This window comes from Electrona antarctica (assembly GCF_951216825.1).
Source record: "Electrona antarctica genome assembly, chromosome: 3".
NCBI classification, from domain to species: Eukaryota; Metazoa; Chordata; class Actinopteri; order Myctophiformes; family Myctophidae; genus Electrona; species Electrona antarctica.
In genome coordinates, this window is record NC_136808.1 from 60,296,266 (window position 1) to 60,312,497 (window position 16,232).

Genomic DNA, 16,232 nt, shown 5'->3' on the forward strand with positions numbered 1-16,232 from the left:
TCACCAGAGGAGGGCTGCTACGTGACCGTGGACATGGGTAGATAAGATATTATCCCTGTTAACTCTCGTGTCACCAGAGGAGGGCGCTGCTACGTGACCCTGAACCCCGACCAAAAACGTTGAGAAACATCATGGCTTCAACAGTTTGCATTGCAACTGTTGAACTGGCATGCCAACATCTAAGTAATAAATCTTGGTTCAAGATGTTATATTTCAGGTCACTGGCCACTAGCCAGGTATTTGAGCTGTAAAGATCCCATCAAACCTCACCCTCCCACAGATCCTCTTCATAATGACATGCCTCGTCTTGTTTCCCTTCAACATGTCATTCAAGAACCACAGCTTGTACACCACGCCTACACACCAACTGATGAGCACATCAAATAAAGGTTTTTACAGGCCACCCCTTAACCATTATCCCTACACTTATTTTGCCATTTTTTACCATTTAAAAACCCTTTTAAAATAGTTCAAATAGCTGATCTACAATATTCATCACGATGTGGACAAAATTTCTGCATCAATCCAGACAGCAAATATTTCATAATCAATTATAGCCCAGAGGCGTATCTACAATAAGGCGAGGGCAGGCGTCCGCCTGTCCAAATCCATTTCTGGCCTGGCCAAAATCCATACAATGAGAAAAAAAGAGGACAAAAACAAGACCTGAGAACTATTAAAATGGACAGCTGATTGGCCGTCGCGGTAGAGCGCGACCCTCAATCACCCATTGGAATGTAAATGCATGCCTTTCAGCCTTTGTATCCTACTGTCTGGCAGGTATATCTCTTTGAAAACCTTTAGTGCTACGATTGTGCGCGGGGAGACGACAATTAACACATCTTGTCTGCCCAAAACGTAATTCCTGGATACGCCACTGTTATAGCCTATTAATGTTTTATTGTTTAGTTTATTATCCATTTATTTCAATGTCTCATTAAGCTGTGATGTTAAGCCAAATGCTACTGTACCACTAATGTTACTGGAGTCGGGAGGCTGAGATCAGCAACAAGTCATAAAAATACTCACCCAGTATTTTGAAAGCAGACAATCTGGGCACATTTTCTTAGTTTTGCTACGCAGTCAAATCCACAATGCACAATAATGCCAATCTACACAATCACAATGAAAATAGTGGATCTACAAACACTCAACATATACTTTATACATGATGTGATCTTTAAGATCATACAAGTCGCAACGTGAGCTTGCAATTTGTATCTGATTTAGTGCTGGCATTTGACAAAAGTATAAATTGTGATGGCATTTGAAAAAAGTATAAATTATATTGGATTAACATATCATACAGATTGGAAGTAATTCAAAAGTGACATAGTGTGGCTTTAACCCATTTTGGGCGGGAACCCCCTTTTGGTGTTTTAAACATTGTTATAATTTAGCTATTGAAAAATAGCAGATCTACAAGCTCATAGCGTGTCACCGAGTGGTGCGCTATGAGCTTGTAGGTCTGCTATTTTTGAAAAATCGTGAAAATATAATGGAGGATTTAGAAGATTTAAAAAAAAAAATTGAGGTCAGGCCTAAATGGGTGCACTGGTGTAAAAGTAGACATTAGGCCTAGCGGTCCAGGCGCATCAGGCCACATATAGGCTGTGGCCTGACTGACAGCGCGTCACATGTTCGAGTCCCGTTCATGACGACCTTTGCTGCGTGTCTCTCCTATTCTCTCTCTCCCTCTTTCCATGTCTCTCCCCTTCTCTCTCTCTCCCTCTTTCCATGTCTCTCCTCTTCTCTCTCTCCCTCTTTCCATGTCTCTCCCCTTCTCTCTCTCCCTCTTTCCATGTCTCTCCCCTTCTCTCTCTCCCTCTTTCCATGTCTCTCCCCTTCTCTCTCTCTCCCTCTTTCCATGTCTCTCCCCTTCTCTCTCTCCCTCTCCCATGTCTCTCCCCTTCTCTCTCTCCCTCTTTCCATGTCTCTCCCCTTCTCTCTCTCCCTCTTTCCATGTCTCTCCCCTTCTCTCTCTCTCCCTCTTTCCATGTCTCTCCCCTTCTCTCTCTCTCTCCCTCTTTCCATGTCTCTCCCCTTTCTCTCTCTCCCTCTTTCCATGTCTCTCCCCTTCTCTCCCTCCCTCTCTCCGTGTCTCTCCCCTTCTCTCTCTCCCTCTTTCCGTGTCTCTCCCCTTCTCTCTCTCCCTCTTTCCGTGTCTCTCCCCTTCTCTCTCTCCCTCTTTCCGTGTCTCTCCCCTTCTCTCTCTCCCTCTTTCCGTGTCTCTCCCCTTCTCTCTCTCCCTCTTTCCGTGTCTCTCCCCTTCTCTCTCTCTCTCCCTCTTTCCGTGTCTCTCCCCTTTCTCTCTCTCCCTCTTTCCATGTCTCTCCCCTTCTCTCTCTCCCTCTTTCCATGTCTCTCCCCTTCTCTCTCTCCCTCTTTCCGTGTCTCTCCCCTTCTCTCTCTCCCTCTTTCCGTGTCTCTCCCCTTCTCTCTCTCCCTTTTTCCGTGTCTCTCCCCTTCTCTCTCTCCCTCTTTCCGTGTCTCTCCCCTTCTCTCTCTCCCTCTTTCCGTGTCTCTCCCCTTCTCTCTCTCCCTCTTTCCGTGTCTCTCCTCTTCTCTCTCTCCCTCTTTCCGTGTCTCTCCCCTTCTCTCTCTCCCTCTTTCCGTGTCTCTCCCCTTCTCTCTCTCCCTCTTTCCGTGTCTCTCCCCTTCTCTCTCTCCCTCTTTCCGTGTCTCTCCCCTTCTCTCTCTCCCTTTTTCCGTGTCTCTCCCCTTCTCTCTCTCCCTCTTTCCGTGTCTCTCCCCTTCTCTCTCTCCCTCTTTCCGTGTCTCTCCCCTTCTCTCTCTCCCTCTTTCCGTGTCTCTCCTCTTCTCTCTCTCCCTCTTTCCATGTCTCTCCCCTTCTCTCTCTCCCTCTTTCCGTGTCTCTCCCCTTCTCTCTCTCCCTCTTTCCATGTCTCTCCCCTTCTCTCTCTCCCTCTTTCCATGTCTCTCCCCTTCTCTCTCTCTCCCTCTTTCCATGTCTCTCCCCTTCTCTCTCTCCCTCTTTCCGTGTCTCTCCCCTTCTCTCTCTCCCTCTTTCCATGTCTCTCCCCTTCTCTCTCTCCCTCTTTCCATGTCTCTCCCCTTCTCTCTCTCCCTCTTTCCTGTCTATGCACACCTCGTACAGTGGGTACAGTGTGTATAGCCTGCAGTTGTGATTTATGAAAGACAGATGGTGAGACAGACACGTAGAATACGAATAGAAAATGGATCGGAGCAGAACAGAACAGATGGGTTGGACCTCTGAGGTCCCGGCAGGGGATAGAAGTGATTTGTATGAGTCGGTCTTATGTAAGAGCTGCAGCCTGCAACCACATAATGTAGATTGAAGAGGTTTTACATGTCCCAGTCCAACTAACAGACACACTACCACCTGTTCAACTAACGGAGACACTGAACAATTAAAATCTTATATTTTATGTATTTATTTATTATTTTATTTTATTTATTTATCTTATATTTGTATTTGTGTCCGGGTAGCTCAGTCGGTAGAGCTCTCGCCTTTGGACCACAAGTTCATGGGTTCGCGGAGCTTCGCGCCAGTTCAGTCTCCTTCCTCCTTTATACTCTATGGGATAGACTCCTGCGTGTTACCGGCTGATACCGACAATAAGCCACTCCCGACCTCCGATTTAGATTTAGTACTGTATAGCAGATCTACAACCTCATTTAGATTTAGTACTGTAGCAGATCTACAACCTCATTTAGATTTAGTACTGTAGCAGATCTACAACCTCATTTAGATTTAGTACTGTAGCAGATCTACAACCTCATTTAGATTTAGTACTGTAGCAGATCTACAACCTCATTTAGATTTAGTACTGTAGCAGATCTACAACCTCAATTAGATTTAGTACTGTAGCAGATCTACAACCTCATGCCAGATAGATTTAGTACTGTAGCAGATCTACAACCTCATTTAGATTTAGTACTGTAGCAGATCTACAACCTCATGCCAGATAGATTTAGTACTGTAGCAGATCTACAACCTCATGCCAGATAGCGGAAATTGTTTGTTTGCCTGCCATGCACGTGAAACATAGTTTTTAACAGCCTGCCTTGCTGTTTTGGTACGGATGCTCCTGTATCGCTTCCCTGATGGCTGTGAGAGAGGGTTGTGTTTTGGTACGGATGCTCCTGTATCGCTTCCCTGATGGCTGTGAGAGAGGGTTGTGTTTTGGTACGGATGCTCCTGTATCGCTTCCCTGATGGCTGCGAGAGAGGGTTGTGTTTTGGTACGGATGCTCCTGTATCGCTTCCCTGATGGCTGTGAGAGAGGGTTGTGTTTTGGTACGGATGCTCCTGTATCGCTTCCCTGATGGCTGTGAGAGAGGGTTGTGTTTTGGTACGGATGCTCCTGTATCGCTACCCTGATGGCTGTGAGAGAGGGTTGTGTTTTGGTACGGATGCTCCTGTATCGCTACCCTGATGGCTGTGAGAGAGGGTTGTGTTTTGGTACGGATGCTCCTGTATCGCTTCCCTGATGGCTGTGAGAGAGGGTTGTGTTTTGGTACGGATGCTCCTGTATCGCTACCCTGATGGCTGTGAGAGAGGGTTGTGTTTTGGTACGGATGCTCCTGTATCGCTACCCTGATGGCTGTGAGAGAGGGTTGTGTTTTGGTACGGATGCTCCTGTATCGCTTCCCTGATGGCTGTGAGAGAGGGTTGTGTTTTGGTACGGATGCTCCTGTATCGCTACCCTGATGGCTGTGAGAGAGGGTTGTGTTTTGGTACGGATGCTCCTGTATCGCTTCCCTGATGGCTGCGAGAGAGGGTTGTGTTTTGGTACGGATGCTCCTGTATCGCTACCCTGATGGCTGTGAGAGAGGGTTGTGTTTTGGTACGGATGCTCCTGTATCGCTACCCTGATGGCTGCGAGAGAGGGTTGTGTTTTGGTACGGATGCTCCTGTATCGCTACCCTGATGGCTGTGAGAGAGGGTTGTGTTTTGGTACGGATGCTCCTGTATCGCTTCCCTGATGGCTGTGAGAGAGGGTTGTGTTTTGGTACGGATGCTCCTGTATCGCTTCCCTGATGGCTGTGAGAGAGGGTTGTGTTTTGGTACGGATGCTCCTGTATCGCTTCCCTGATGGCTGCGAGAGAGGGTTGTGTTTTGGTACGGATGCTCCTGTATCGCTTCCCTGATGGCTGTGAGAGAGGGTTGTGTTTTGGTACGGATGCTCCTGTATCGCTTCCCTGATGGCTGTGAGAGAGGGTTGTGTTTTGGTACGGATGCTCCTGTATCGCTTCCCTGATGGCTGTGAGAGAGGGTTGTGTTTTGGTACGGATGCTCCTGTATCGCTACCCTGATGGCTGTGAGAGAGGGTTGTGTTTTGGTACGGATGCTCCTGTATCGCTACCCTGATGGCTGTGAGAGAGGGTTGTGTTTTGGTACGGATGCTCCTGTATCGCTTCCCTGATGGCTGTGAGAGAGGGTTGTGTTTTGGTACGGATGCTCCTGTATCGCTTCCCTGATGGCTGTGAGAGAGGGTTGTGTTTTGGTACGGATGCTCCTGTATCGCTTCCCTGATGGCTGCGAGAGAGGGTTGTGTTTTGGTACGGATGCTCCTGTATCGCTTCCCTGATGGCTGTGAGAGAGGGTTGTGTTTTGGTACGGATGCTCCTGTATCGCTACCCTGATGGCTGTGAGAGAGGGTTGTGTTTTGGTACGGATGCTCCTGTATCGCTTCCCTGATGGCTGCGAGAGAGGGTTGTGTTTTGGTACGGATGCTCCTGTATCGCTACCCTGATGGCTGTGAGAGAGGGTTGTGTTTTGGTACGGATGCTCCTGTATCGCTTCCCTGATGGCTGTGAGAGAGGGTTGTGTTTTGGTACGGATGCTCCTGTATCGCTTCCCTGATGGCTGCGAGAGAGGGTTGTGTTTTGGTACGGATGCTCCTGTATCGCTTCCCTGATGGCTGTGAGAGAGGGTTGTGTTTTGGTACGGATGCTCCTGTATCGCTTCCCTGATGGCTGCGAGAGAGGGTTGTGTTTTGGTACGGATGCTCCTGTATCGCTACCCTGATGGCTGTGAGAGAGGGTTGTGTTTTGGTACGGATGCTCCTGTATCGCTTCCCTGATGGCTGTGAGAGAGGGTTGTGTTTTGGTACGGATGCTCCTGTATCGCTTCCCTGATGGCTGTGAGAGAGGGTTGTGTTTTGGTACGGATGCTCCTGTATCGCTGCCCTGATGGCTGTGAGAGAGGGTTGTGTTTTGGTACGGATGCTCCTGTATCGCTTCCCTGATGGCTGTGAGAGAGGGTTGTGTTTTGGTACGGATGCTCCTGTATCGCTACCCTGATGGCTGTGAGAGAGGGTTGTGTTTTGGTACGGATGCTCCTGTATCGCTACCCTGATGGCTGTGAGAGAGGGTTGTGTTTTGGTACGGATGCTCCTGTATCGCTTCCCTGATGGCTGTGAGAGAGGGTTGTGTTTTGGTACGGATGCTCCTGTATCGCTACCCTGATGGCTGTGAGAGAGGGTTGTGTTTTGGTACGGATGCTCCTGTATCGCTACCCTGATGGCTGTGAGAGAGGGTTGTGTTTTGGTACGGATGCTCCTGTATCGCTACCCTGATGGCTGTGAGAGAGGGTTGTGTTTTGGTACGGATGCTCCTGTATCGCTACCCTGATGGCTGTGAGAGAGGGTTGTGTTTTGGTACGGATGCTCCTGCACTTTTCTTTTCTTTTTTTTTCAACAATGTATTTATTTTCCTTTTTTACACACAAATGACAATACAAAAACCAAAAGACAATTACTGATATAAAGAAAGCAAAACAACAATAACCAAAAAACAAAAAAAAACGAAAAAAAACAACAACAGCACTACTCCTCTTCAGCTCCATCCATTAAATGTGACAAATCATTGTTCTTTATGTATCTTATAAAACGGCCCCACACCTCCTGAAACATTTCTTGTTTGTCCTTAAGAATGTATGCAATCTTTTCCAAAGGTAAACATAAAGACAATTCCCTGAACCACTGTGTAATACTTGGTTTGTCTGGCCTCTTCCAGGTCAATGCTATCACTCTCTTGCTTGTAAAATACTATATTTTATATATATATCTATAAACATTTGTTCATTACGCTTTATCTTGTGTCCCTCCGGATATAGACCGAGCAGGAAGAACTTTGGTTCTGGTACAATATGTATTGACAAAATCTTCTGTATTTCCTGCCCGACCTTTATATAGCACATTTAACATGACCAGGTCAACCAAAGTGCTGTACAGGTTAAAAGAAAACAAAGAACAAACAATGTAATATTATAACAAACATTGAAAAACCAAAAATGGGTTGTCATGTAATGTGAAATTAGGTCTGCAAGGGATGAGGGTGCTAAGTGCTAATTACCCATTACGACATTTTAAAACATACATTAAAATCTTAAAATCGATGCGGAAACGAACAGGGAGCCAATGGTGCGAGGCTAGGACTGCAGTGCAGAGTGATGTGTTCTCATCGTCCTGTTCAGTTGTTTTCCCTCCTCTGCTATGATATTGCCATATATACGAGGAGGTGATGCAGTACTGTAGGTGAGTAGGCTCTCTCTAGAACATGGTCAGGGCTGGAGCCATACGAGGAGGTGATGCAGTACAGTAGGCTCTCTCTAGAACATGGTCAGGGCTGGAGCCATACGAGGAGGTGATGCAGTACAGTAGGCTCTCTCTAGAACATGGTCAGGGCTGGAGCCATACGAGGAGGTGATGCAGTACAGTAGGCTCTCTCTAGAACATGGTCAGGGCTGGAGCCATACGAGGAGGTGATGCAGTACAGTAGGCTCTCTCTAGAACATGGTCAGGGCTGGAGCCATACGAGGAGGTGATGCAGTACAGTAGGCTCTCTCTAGAACATGGTCAGGGCTGGAGCCATACGAGGAGGTGATGCAGTACAGTAGGCTCTCTCTAGAACATGGTCAGGGCTGGAGCCATACGAGGAGGTGATGCAGTACAGTAGGCTCTCTCTAGAACATGGTCAGGGCTGGAGCCATACGAGGAGGTGATGCAGTACAGTAGGCTCTCTCTAGAACATGGTCAGGGCTGGAGCCATACGAGGAGGTGATGCAGTACAGTAGGCTCTCTCTAGAACATGGTCAGGGCTGGAGCCATACGAGGAGGTGATGCAGTACAGTAGGCTGAGCCTACTGTACTGCATCACCTCCTCGTATGGCTCCAGCCCTGACCATGTTCTAGAGAGAGCCTACTAGGCTCTCTCTAGAACATGGTCAGGGCTGGAGCCATACGAGGAGGTGATGCAGTACAGTAGGCTCTCTCTAGAACATGGTCAGGGCTGGAGCCATACGAGGAGGTGATGCAGTACAGTAGGTACAGTAGGCTCTCTCTAGAACATGGTCAGGGCTGGAGCCATACGAGGAGGTGATGCAGTACAGTAGGCTCTCTCTAGAACATGGTCAGGGCTGGAGCCATACGAGGAGGTGATGCAGTACAGTAGGCTCTCTCTAGAACATGGTCAGGGCTGGAGCCATACGAGGAGGTGATGCAGTACTGTAGGTACAGTAGGCTCTCTCTAGAACATGGTCAGGGCTGGAGCCATACGAGGAGGTGATGCAGTACTGTTGGTGAGTAGGCTCTCTCTAGAACATGGTCAGGGCTGGAGCCATACGAGGAGGTGATGCAGTACTGTAGGTGAGTAGGCTCTCTCTAGAACATGGTCAGGGCTGGAGCCATACGAGGAGGTGATGCAGTACTGTAGGTGAGTAGGCTCTCTCTAGAACATGGTCAGGACTGGAGCCATACGAGGAGGTGATGCAGTACAGTAGGCTCTCTCTAGAACATGGTCAGGGCTGGAGCCATACGAGGAGGTGATGCAGTACAGTAGGCTCTCTCTAGAACATGGTCAGGGCTGGAGCCATACGAGGAGGTGATGCAGTACAGTAGGCTCTCTCTAGAACATGGTCAGGGCTGGAGCCATACGAGGAGGTGATGCAGTACAGTAGGCTCTCTCTAGAACATGGTCAGGGCTGGAGCCATACGAGGAGGTGATGCAGTACAGTAGGCTCTCTCTAGAACATGGTCAGGGCTGGAGCCATACGAGGAGGTGATGCAGTACAGTAGGCTCTCTCTAGAACATGGTCAGGGCTGGAGCCATACGAGGAGGTGATGCAGTACAGTAGGCTCTCTCTAGAACATGGTCAGGGCTGGAGCCATACGAGGAGGTGATGCAGTACAGTAGGCTCTCTCTAGAACATGGTCAGGGCTGGAGCCATACGAGGAGGTGATGCAGTACAGTAGGCTCTCTCTAGAACATGGTCAGGGCTGGAGCCATACGAGGAGGTGATGCAGTACAGTAGGTACAGTAGGCTCTCTCTAGAACATGGTCAGGGCTGGAGCCATACGAGGAGGTGATGCAGTACAGTAGGCTCTCTCTAGAACATGGTCAGGGCTGGAGCCATACGAGGAGGTGATGCAGTACAGTAGGCTCTCTCTAGAACATGGTCAGGGCTGGAGCCATACGAGGAGGTGATGCAGTACAGTAGGTACAGTAGGCTCTCTCTAGAACATGGTCAGGGCTGGAGCCATACGAGGAGGTGATGCAGTACAGTAGGTACAGTAGGCTCTCTCTAGAACATGGTCAGGGCTGGAGCCATACGAGGAGGTGATGCAGTACAGTAGGTACAGTAGGCTCTCTCTAGAACATGGTCAGGGCTGGAGCCATACGAGGAGGTGATGCAGTACAGTAGGTACAGTAGGCTCTCTCTAGAACATGGTCAGGGCTGGAGTGGGAAGGTCGGCTATCCTCAGCTGTCGGTCGCTCAGTTGGGCGCTCTTCATGATGGCGACTCCACAGCTGAGGCGTCAATAGTGAATTCATTGGATGGTGTTTTGAGGCCTGGCTTTTGTGAAGTCGGCAATCATGTCTTTAGTTTCTGTGTCGAGGGCACAAATGCCCTCACAAATGTTTCCCAAGAGAGTTGGTTTGGAACAAATTGAGAGGTGATAGTAGACATCTTTTATGAACACATTTGCGAAGAAAGCTTGTGCTAAGCATTTTTTTATTTTTATTTTTTAGATTTGCCACAACTTTCGCTAACTTTCCCTTATTATCTCTAATTTTGCTCACTCAGGCCTATGACACCCTTGGCTTCACTCAGGCCTATGACACCCTTGGCTTCACTCAGGCCTATGACACCCTTGGCTTCACTCAGGCCTATGACACCCTTGGCTTCACTCAGGCCTATGACACCCTTGGCTTCACTCAGGCCTATGACACCCTTGGCTTCACTCAGGCCTATCTATGACACCCTTGGCTTCACTCAGGCCTATCTATGACACCCTTGGCTTCACTCAAGCCTATCTATGACACCCTTGGCTTCACTCAGGCCTATCTATGACACCCTTGGCTTCACTCAGGCCTATCTATGACACCCTTGGCTTCACTCAGGCCTATCTATGACACCCTTGGCTTCACTCAGGCCTATGACACCCTTGGCTTCACTCAGGCCTATGACACCCTTGGCTTCACTCAGGCCTATGACACCCTTGGCTTCACTCAGGCCTATCTATGACACCCTAACCCTAACACCCTAACCCTAACACCCTAACCCTAACACCCTAACCCTAACCCTATGACACCCTTGGCTTCAGTGGATAAATGTCGCCAAAACAATAGCTGATGCTAATGTCATGATAAGGTATTTTTCTTTTAATGGGGAGAGAGAGTGAGTGTTTTAATGGGGAGAGAGAGTGAGTGTGAGTGAGTTAAGATTTGGTGTTAGAATTTGAGGGACAATGATTTGTCACATGAGGTCATGATGAGCTGTGTGTGTGTGCGTGCGTGCGTGCGTGCGTGCGTGTGTGTGAGACTGCTGGCTCCGTTCTCTCTGATGGTCCAGCCTGGGACATGTCCACAGACAGTTGTGGGAGCGTTTCAAACTCTCGACAGCTTGGAGTGTCCAGAGGATGAGGCAGAAGGACTTGCGAGGTGTTGTACTGTCCCTGTTGTACTGTCTATGCCACCATATGAGAACAAGCCTAGTCCTGAGCACCGTCATGTGAACGGATATGGCTATCAGAGACGCTGCTGAGTCACATTCTTGCTGTATCATGATTCCAAGACATGTCATAGTCTTGTGATTGTAACATAACTGCACCCATAATGTTTGTGTCCTTGTGCATTTTCCTTTGTGTGGACATAAATCAATTCTTAAAATGTGTGTGTGTGTGTGTGTGTGTGTGTGTGTGATTTAAATTTCAAATGTGTCATTGTCCTCCAGGGTAAGATACCTGGGCATGGCTTCCTGAAGATCCACGCACCCTGGAAGGTTCTGTGTCGAGAGGCAGAGTTCATGAAGCTCAAGATGCCCACCAAGAAGGTACGGCATGCATTCAACATTCACATAATGTAATTATTCACGCAATAATTTTGCATTGGGGGGGGGGGGGGGGGGGGGGGTTGTTGTTGTTAGCCCTGGTCCAGTGTGTTAGCAAACCCACTAACACACTTTGTTGAATAACATTTAGTTTAGTAAACAATGTTTACTGTAAATCGCTCTAGATTAAGAGCGTCTGCTAAATGCCTAAATTTCCTGAAAAGTTACAGTTTACATAAGTTACAATATATCCTGAGTCACCAAGTAGTATTTTCTAACCTCTTTTCTAAGCTTCATTCAAATACAAGGCTCCTGTCTCTCCTATATTTAAAATACATAGACCCATTGACCCCCATATTGATATATGCAATATCTCCATGTATTGTTTGGTTTCATTTTAAAAGTCAATCTCCATAAATGCCTCTAGCTGTATTTCCCCTCCATAATCTACCAATTTATAACCCTGAGATTGTGTGTTCAGTAACTGTGGTCTCCCCCTTTGTCAGCAGTATATGGTTTAGTTCTGTGTCCGTGCCAAGAGATGGCACTCCCCGTGGGCTCTTTAGTAAACAGAAAATACATTTTCAGGTTGGATACCAATCAGGAGAAATAACTCACAGGATAAACAAGGGAAATTGGAACTGGGACACTGCGACTTTGACTGATGATCTCCGTGGAGTTCTCTCTGTGGATTGCACAAAAATGCTATCTTTCCCTGAAAACGCATCACGAGATTGTAGAATGAGGATTTTCACCAAATGTTTGCCTATTTCAACAGAACGCTGGCCTAATTATGCCATGGCCAGAATGGGGTATGCTAGTGTCCGTATGTTTAAATGACTGCGTCTGTCCTCTTTGTGACACATAACAGGTGTATGAAGTGAAGCAAAGCAGCAACGTGGTGGAGAAGATCCGGCTGTTCATTCACAAAGTCACCGCTCCGCTGCACCCCAAGGTGGACCAGGAGTCCACCCGACCGCAGAACATCAAGTGTCTCTCTCACGCCTTCTCCAGAGAGAAAGAGCACCTGTAAGTCAAAGCCCTTCTGCTCTGATCAACCACACACTGAGAATGATATGATTCTACCCATAACATTGTCATTATAGTTGTGGAATGAACTTTGTCATTTGTTAGAACAATTTTCAAAGTGATATAATTCTGGTTATTGTTCTTGGTGTGAACGGCCCTACACTGATGAGGGTGGACCAAGCGGACCACCACCATTCCTGGTTTCAGGGCAGGTGGTCACCCTGGTGAATCAATGTGTTATCCATGTACTTTACTGTAGCTGTGTGAGGAGGAACAGTCAACACAATAGTGAGAATACAATGAATTCTTCCCGTTTCCGATTATACCTGCACATATTTGTCATGTCAGAGCTTATGTCTCTAAATTGAACACTTCCTTTTTTTGTACTAAATCAGGCTAGTATAGTCGAGCCCTACGGCCCTATAGCCCTATAGCCTATAAGCCCTACGGCAATAGGTTATTATACAGGCTAGTATAGTCGAGCCCTACGGCCCTATAGCCCTATAGCCTATAAGCCCTACGGCAATAGGTTATTATACAGGCTAGTATAGTCGAGCCCTACGGCCCTATAGCCCTATAGCCTATAAGCCCTACGGCAATAGGTTATTGAGTAAGAAAGAGTATTTGATTTGGTCAAACATGCAATAGAATACATGTTCAGAAGCATCTTTCATGGATCGTAATGGTCTCCAGTATTTCATAAAGGAAAAGAAGCTCAATAAGCTCAATCTGTGATTTATTCAACAAGACAATATGAAGATCAGCAGGAATAATATTATAGGTTTGTGTGTATTGGGTGTTGGGACTTAACCTGACTCCGCCAGATGGGGCAGCAGAGAGTACACTGGGGGAACCTAGTGTACTCTCTGCTCCCCCCTTTGCCTTACAACACATTTCAGTCATGACATTTTTGTTGTTGCTGTAATCCCTGCGAGGGAGGCTAATCATACAGAGACCATGTTTACATGCACACAATTCTTTAGTTACTGTAAATAGATGTGATTGTTTAGTTCAAGCCTTTAAAATGGCTCAAAACAGCTCAACTTCCTCCAATAATGTTGGAGGATTTGTGTGCAGCACAGTAACCCATGACATGCTGGTCTTTTCTTTTGACCTGTGACCAGTTGTATGTTGAATGTGAGTTAAGATGTATTGTATACTGTAGGCCTGGGCCATGGCTCAGTGGTCCAGGCACCTTGGCTGGTAATCCAGTCTGGCAGTGTGCCGCGGGCTCGACTCCCGATCCCGACGGCCTTTACTGCATGTCTTCCCCCCATCTCTATCCCCATTTCCTGTCAGCCTCCATGAAAAATATAAAATAAAAAGGCAAAAGCCACAAAAAAACATTAAAAAAAAAGATGTATACTGTACTTGTACAACATTAATTAAGTCTGAACCAACAAAGTGGTTTATAATGGCTCCTTCATCGCAGCTAACAGCCATTAGATTTGCAAACTGGAAGGTCATGTTGCTCTTTGTTGGAAAGAATTCTACTGTCATGTTCTGTTGTGTAAAAATCAACGCTGAGAAAACAGTTGGTAAGACTTTATATTAAGGTCGGGTCTATGATGCGTTATAACCACATTCATAATCATAATGCATTACTAGTAAGACGCCTGAGGGCGAGAAGCGACCTCGTCCTAAAGGGCGAGGTCGCGTGCACGTATCCGCCTCGTTGACGGCAGACTGCTGGGCGAGCGCTGGCGCTTTGGCATGGGGGGGTCAGATCAACATGGAATGAATTCTGTACTGGCCATATAAGGAGCATGTCTTGAGTGTACAGGGTTTGATGAGGGTAGATCAACATATGGAATGTCAGAACAGGTCAGCTCCATACAGTATATGGAGATCTAAGGGTGGTACTGGGGACATTCTCTTGAGTGTACAGGGTTTGATGAGGGCCCAGGTAGGGCCGGGCCATAATTTTCGGGCCTGTTGAGAACTCTAGTTTTCACCGGCGGCCAGGCACGGCTGCACTAATAACTTTGGGGCAGGCCCGTCTAGAGTTTGAATGGACAGGTATCAGTCAAAAGGGAGACATCGAAGAGGAAGGATGGATGGGGAAGGATCTGTTATATGGAATGTCAGCACAGGTTATGACAAATATCCATATATGGAGATCTAAGGGTTTGAGGTCAGATGTAGAGTTGCTGGCCAATATTGATGACATCAGGGATCTCCATATACTGTATAGGCTTAACTGCGACAGCAGGTTTCATTTACTATGACATCAGGGTCTCCACATCTCCAGCCTTGATGATTTCACATGATGTCACGAGACCTGGGCACCATATATGGTGCCTGACACACTGACGGGAAATGATTCCATAATTAACTGCGACCTTCGGTCGCAATAATGCACTTGTTGCCTCACTTATAAGGCATTTTTATTGCACCTTAGCTTAGATTTGCTATTTTTGACCGTATTGGATTTTCTTTTTGTCATGATTACATGTCAAACGTATGATTACCCTACCAAAATAGGGATGTCATGTTAAACGTAGTTCTGATAATCAGGCTAAGACCTATAGATTATAGATGATAATTGCTTAGTAGTGTATTGCCGTAATTGGGTCAAGTTGAAGTTAATCAGGTTATTAGTATGCATGCAAATGAGTCAACTTGTTTTCAAAGGTACATATCCATAATGGCTTCCTCCTATGTGGAGGAAAATAATGTATTGAATACATTGTATAAGACATTTTGTGCCCAAGGGCTAGGAACCGGTTTTGTGCAATTCCCTGATATGCTTGATATAGTTTATTCTGATACCAATCTGTCAACAATTGCAGTGAACACTTTAACAGAAATCCTTGCTTTTCCAGACATATTTAGTTAAGCATCAGGCCCTGGCGGTTCATCAGCCTGCCTTGTGCGCTTCTGAACTCTGTTACAAATACACTGACAATTTAGGCATTTGGCAGACTCTCTTATCCAGAGTGACAATTACACTGACAATTTAGGCATTTGGCAGACTCTCTTATCCAGGGTGACAACGAAGGTAATTACAACGAAAGTAATTACTATCCTAACTACACTCACTGTTCTCTCTGAAATGAACCTAGCGTCTGTCTAAACAACATCCTACCTGAATAATGGAACTATGCATCTGTGCTATGAGATGGCAGGTAAACATGACTGTTGTCATCTGTGCTATGAGATGGTAGGTAAACATACATGACTGTTGTCATCTGTGCTATGAGATGGCAGGTAAACATGACTGTTGTCATCTGTGCTATGAGATGGCAGGTAAACATGACTGTTGTCATCTGTGCTATGAGATGGCAGGTAAACATGACTGTTGTCATGTCTATATACATGATAAACAAGACACTTGGGTGACATGTCTGTGATGTTGAACAATATTTGCTATTGATCGCAGAGGCCAGAGTCTGAGTGATGCCATTACTATTTGTAATTTTGTATTTTTTGTACAATTGTATACCAATTTTGCACATTTCAACAACAAGGCAATTCACTGTGCTTTACATGAAACACTAAGCAAAGGAAGCGCATTATAAACAGCAAAGCAGCTGACGGTCAACGGTCAAGATCAACTTCTTGTAGATGCATGCTTACAGTTTTAAACTGCTGTAGTGTGCAGCTCCAAAATTGTGCACAAGAATGGCGTCAACAAGCTTGTCATTATGTCAGGGAGCGCTGAAGGCTCATTCTGCATTTACACATGCTGCCTGGAGGATGTGTGCCCTCAGGGGCGCCCCGGGCTACAGCCCTGTGAGCCCATGCGTTGGTCCAATATCCAACAGTTAATTTATATGGTTCATAAATAGATAATTCAAACGAGGATACTATTTTACTTTGAGCCTCATGACAATTTGAGACATGAGCGCTTCTGCTGTTGCCATCAGAATTGGTCATTTTTG

At 46.6% G+C, this 16,232-nt stretch overlaps 1 protein-coding gene across 1 annotated transcript in view; it reads left to right on the plus strand.

Annotated features, from left to right (window-relative positions):
- The window catches only part of ano1a (anoctamin 1, calcium activated chloride channel a), a 141,812-nt gene that overhangs the window by 42,248 nt on the left and 83,332 nt on the right, over positions 1–16,232 (plus strand). The window contains exons 4-5 of the mRNA XM_079496429.1: positions 11,224–11,322; positions 12,191–12,348. Of these exons, the coding sequence (XP_079352555.1) occupies positions 11,224–11,322; positions 12,191–12,348 (257 nt within the window). The remainder of the gene's footprint in view (positions 1–11,223; positions 11,323–12,190; positions 12,349–16,232) is intronic.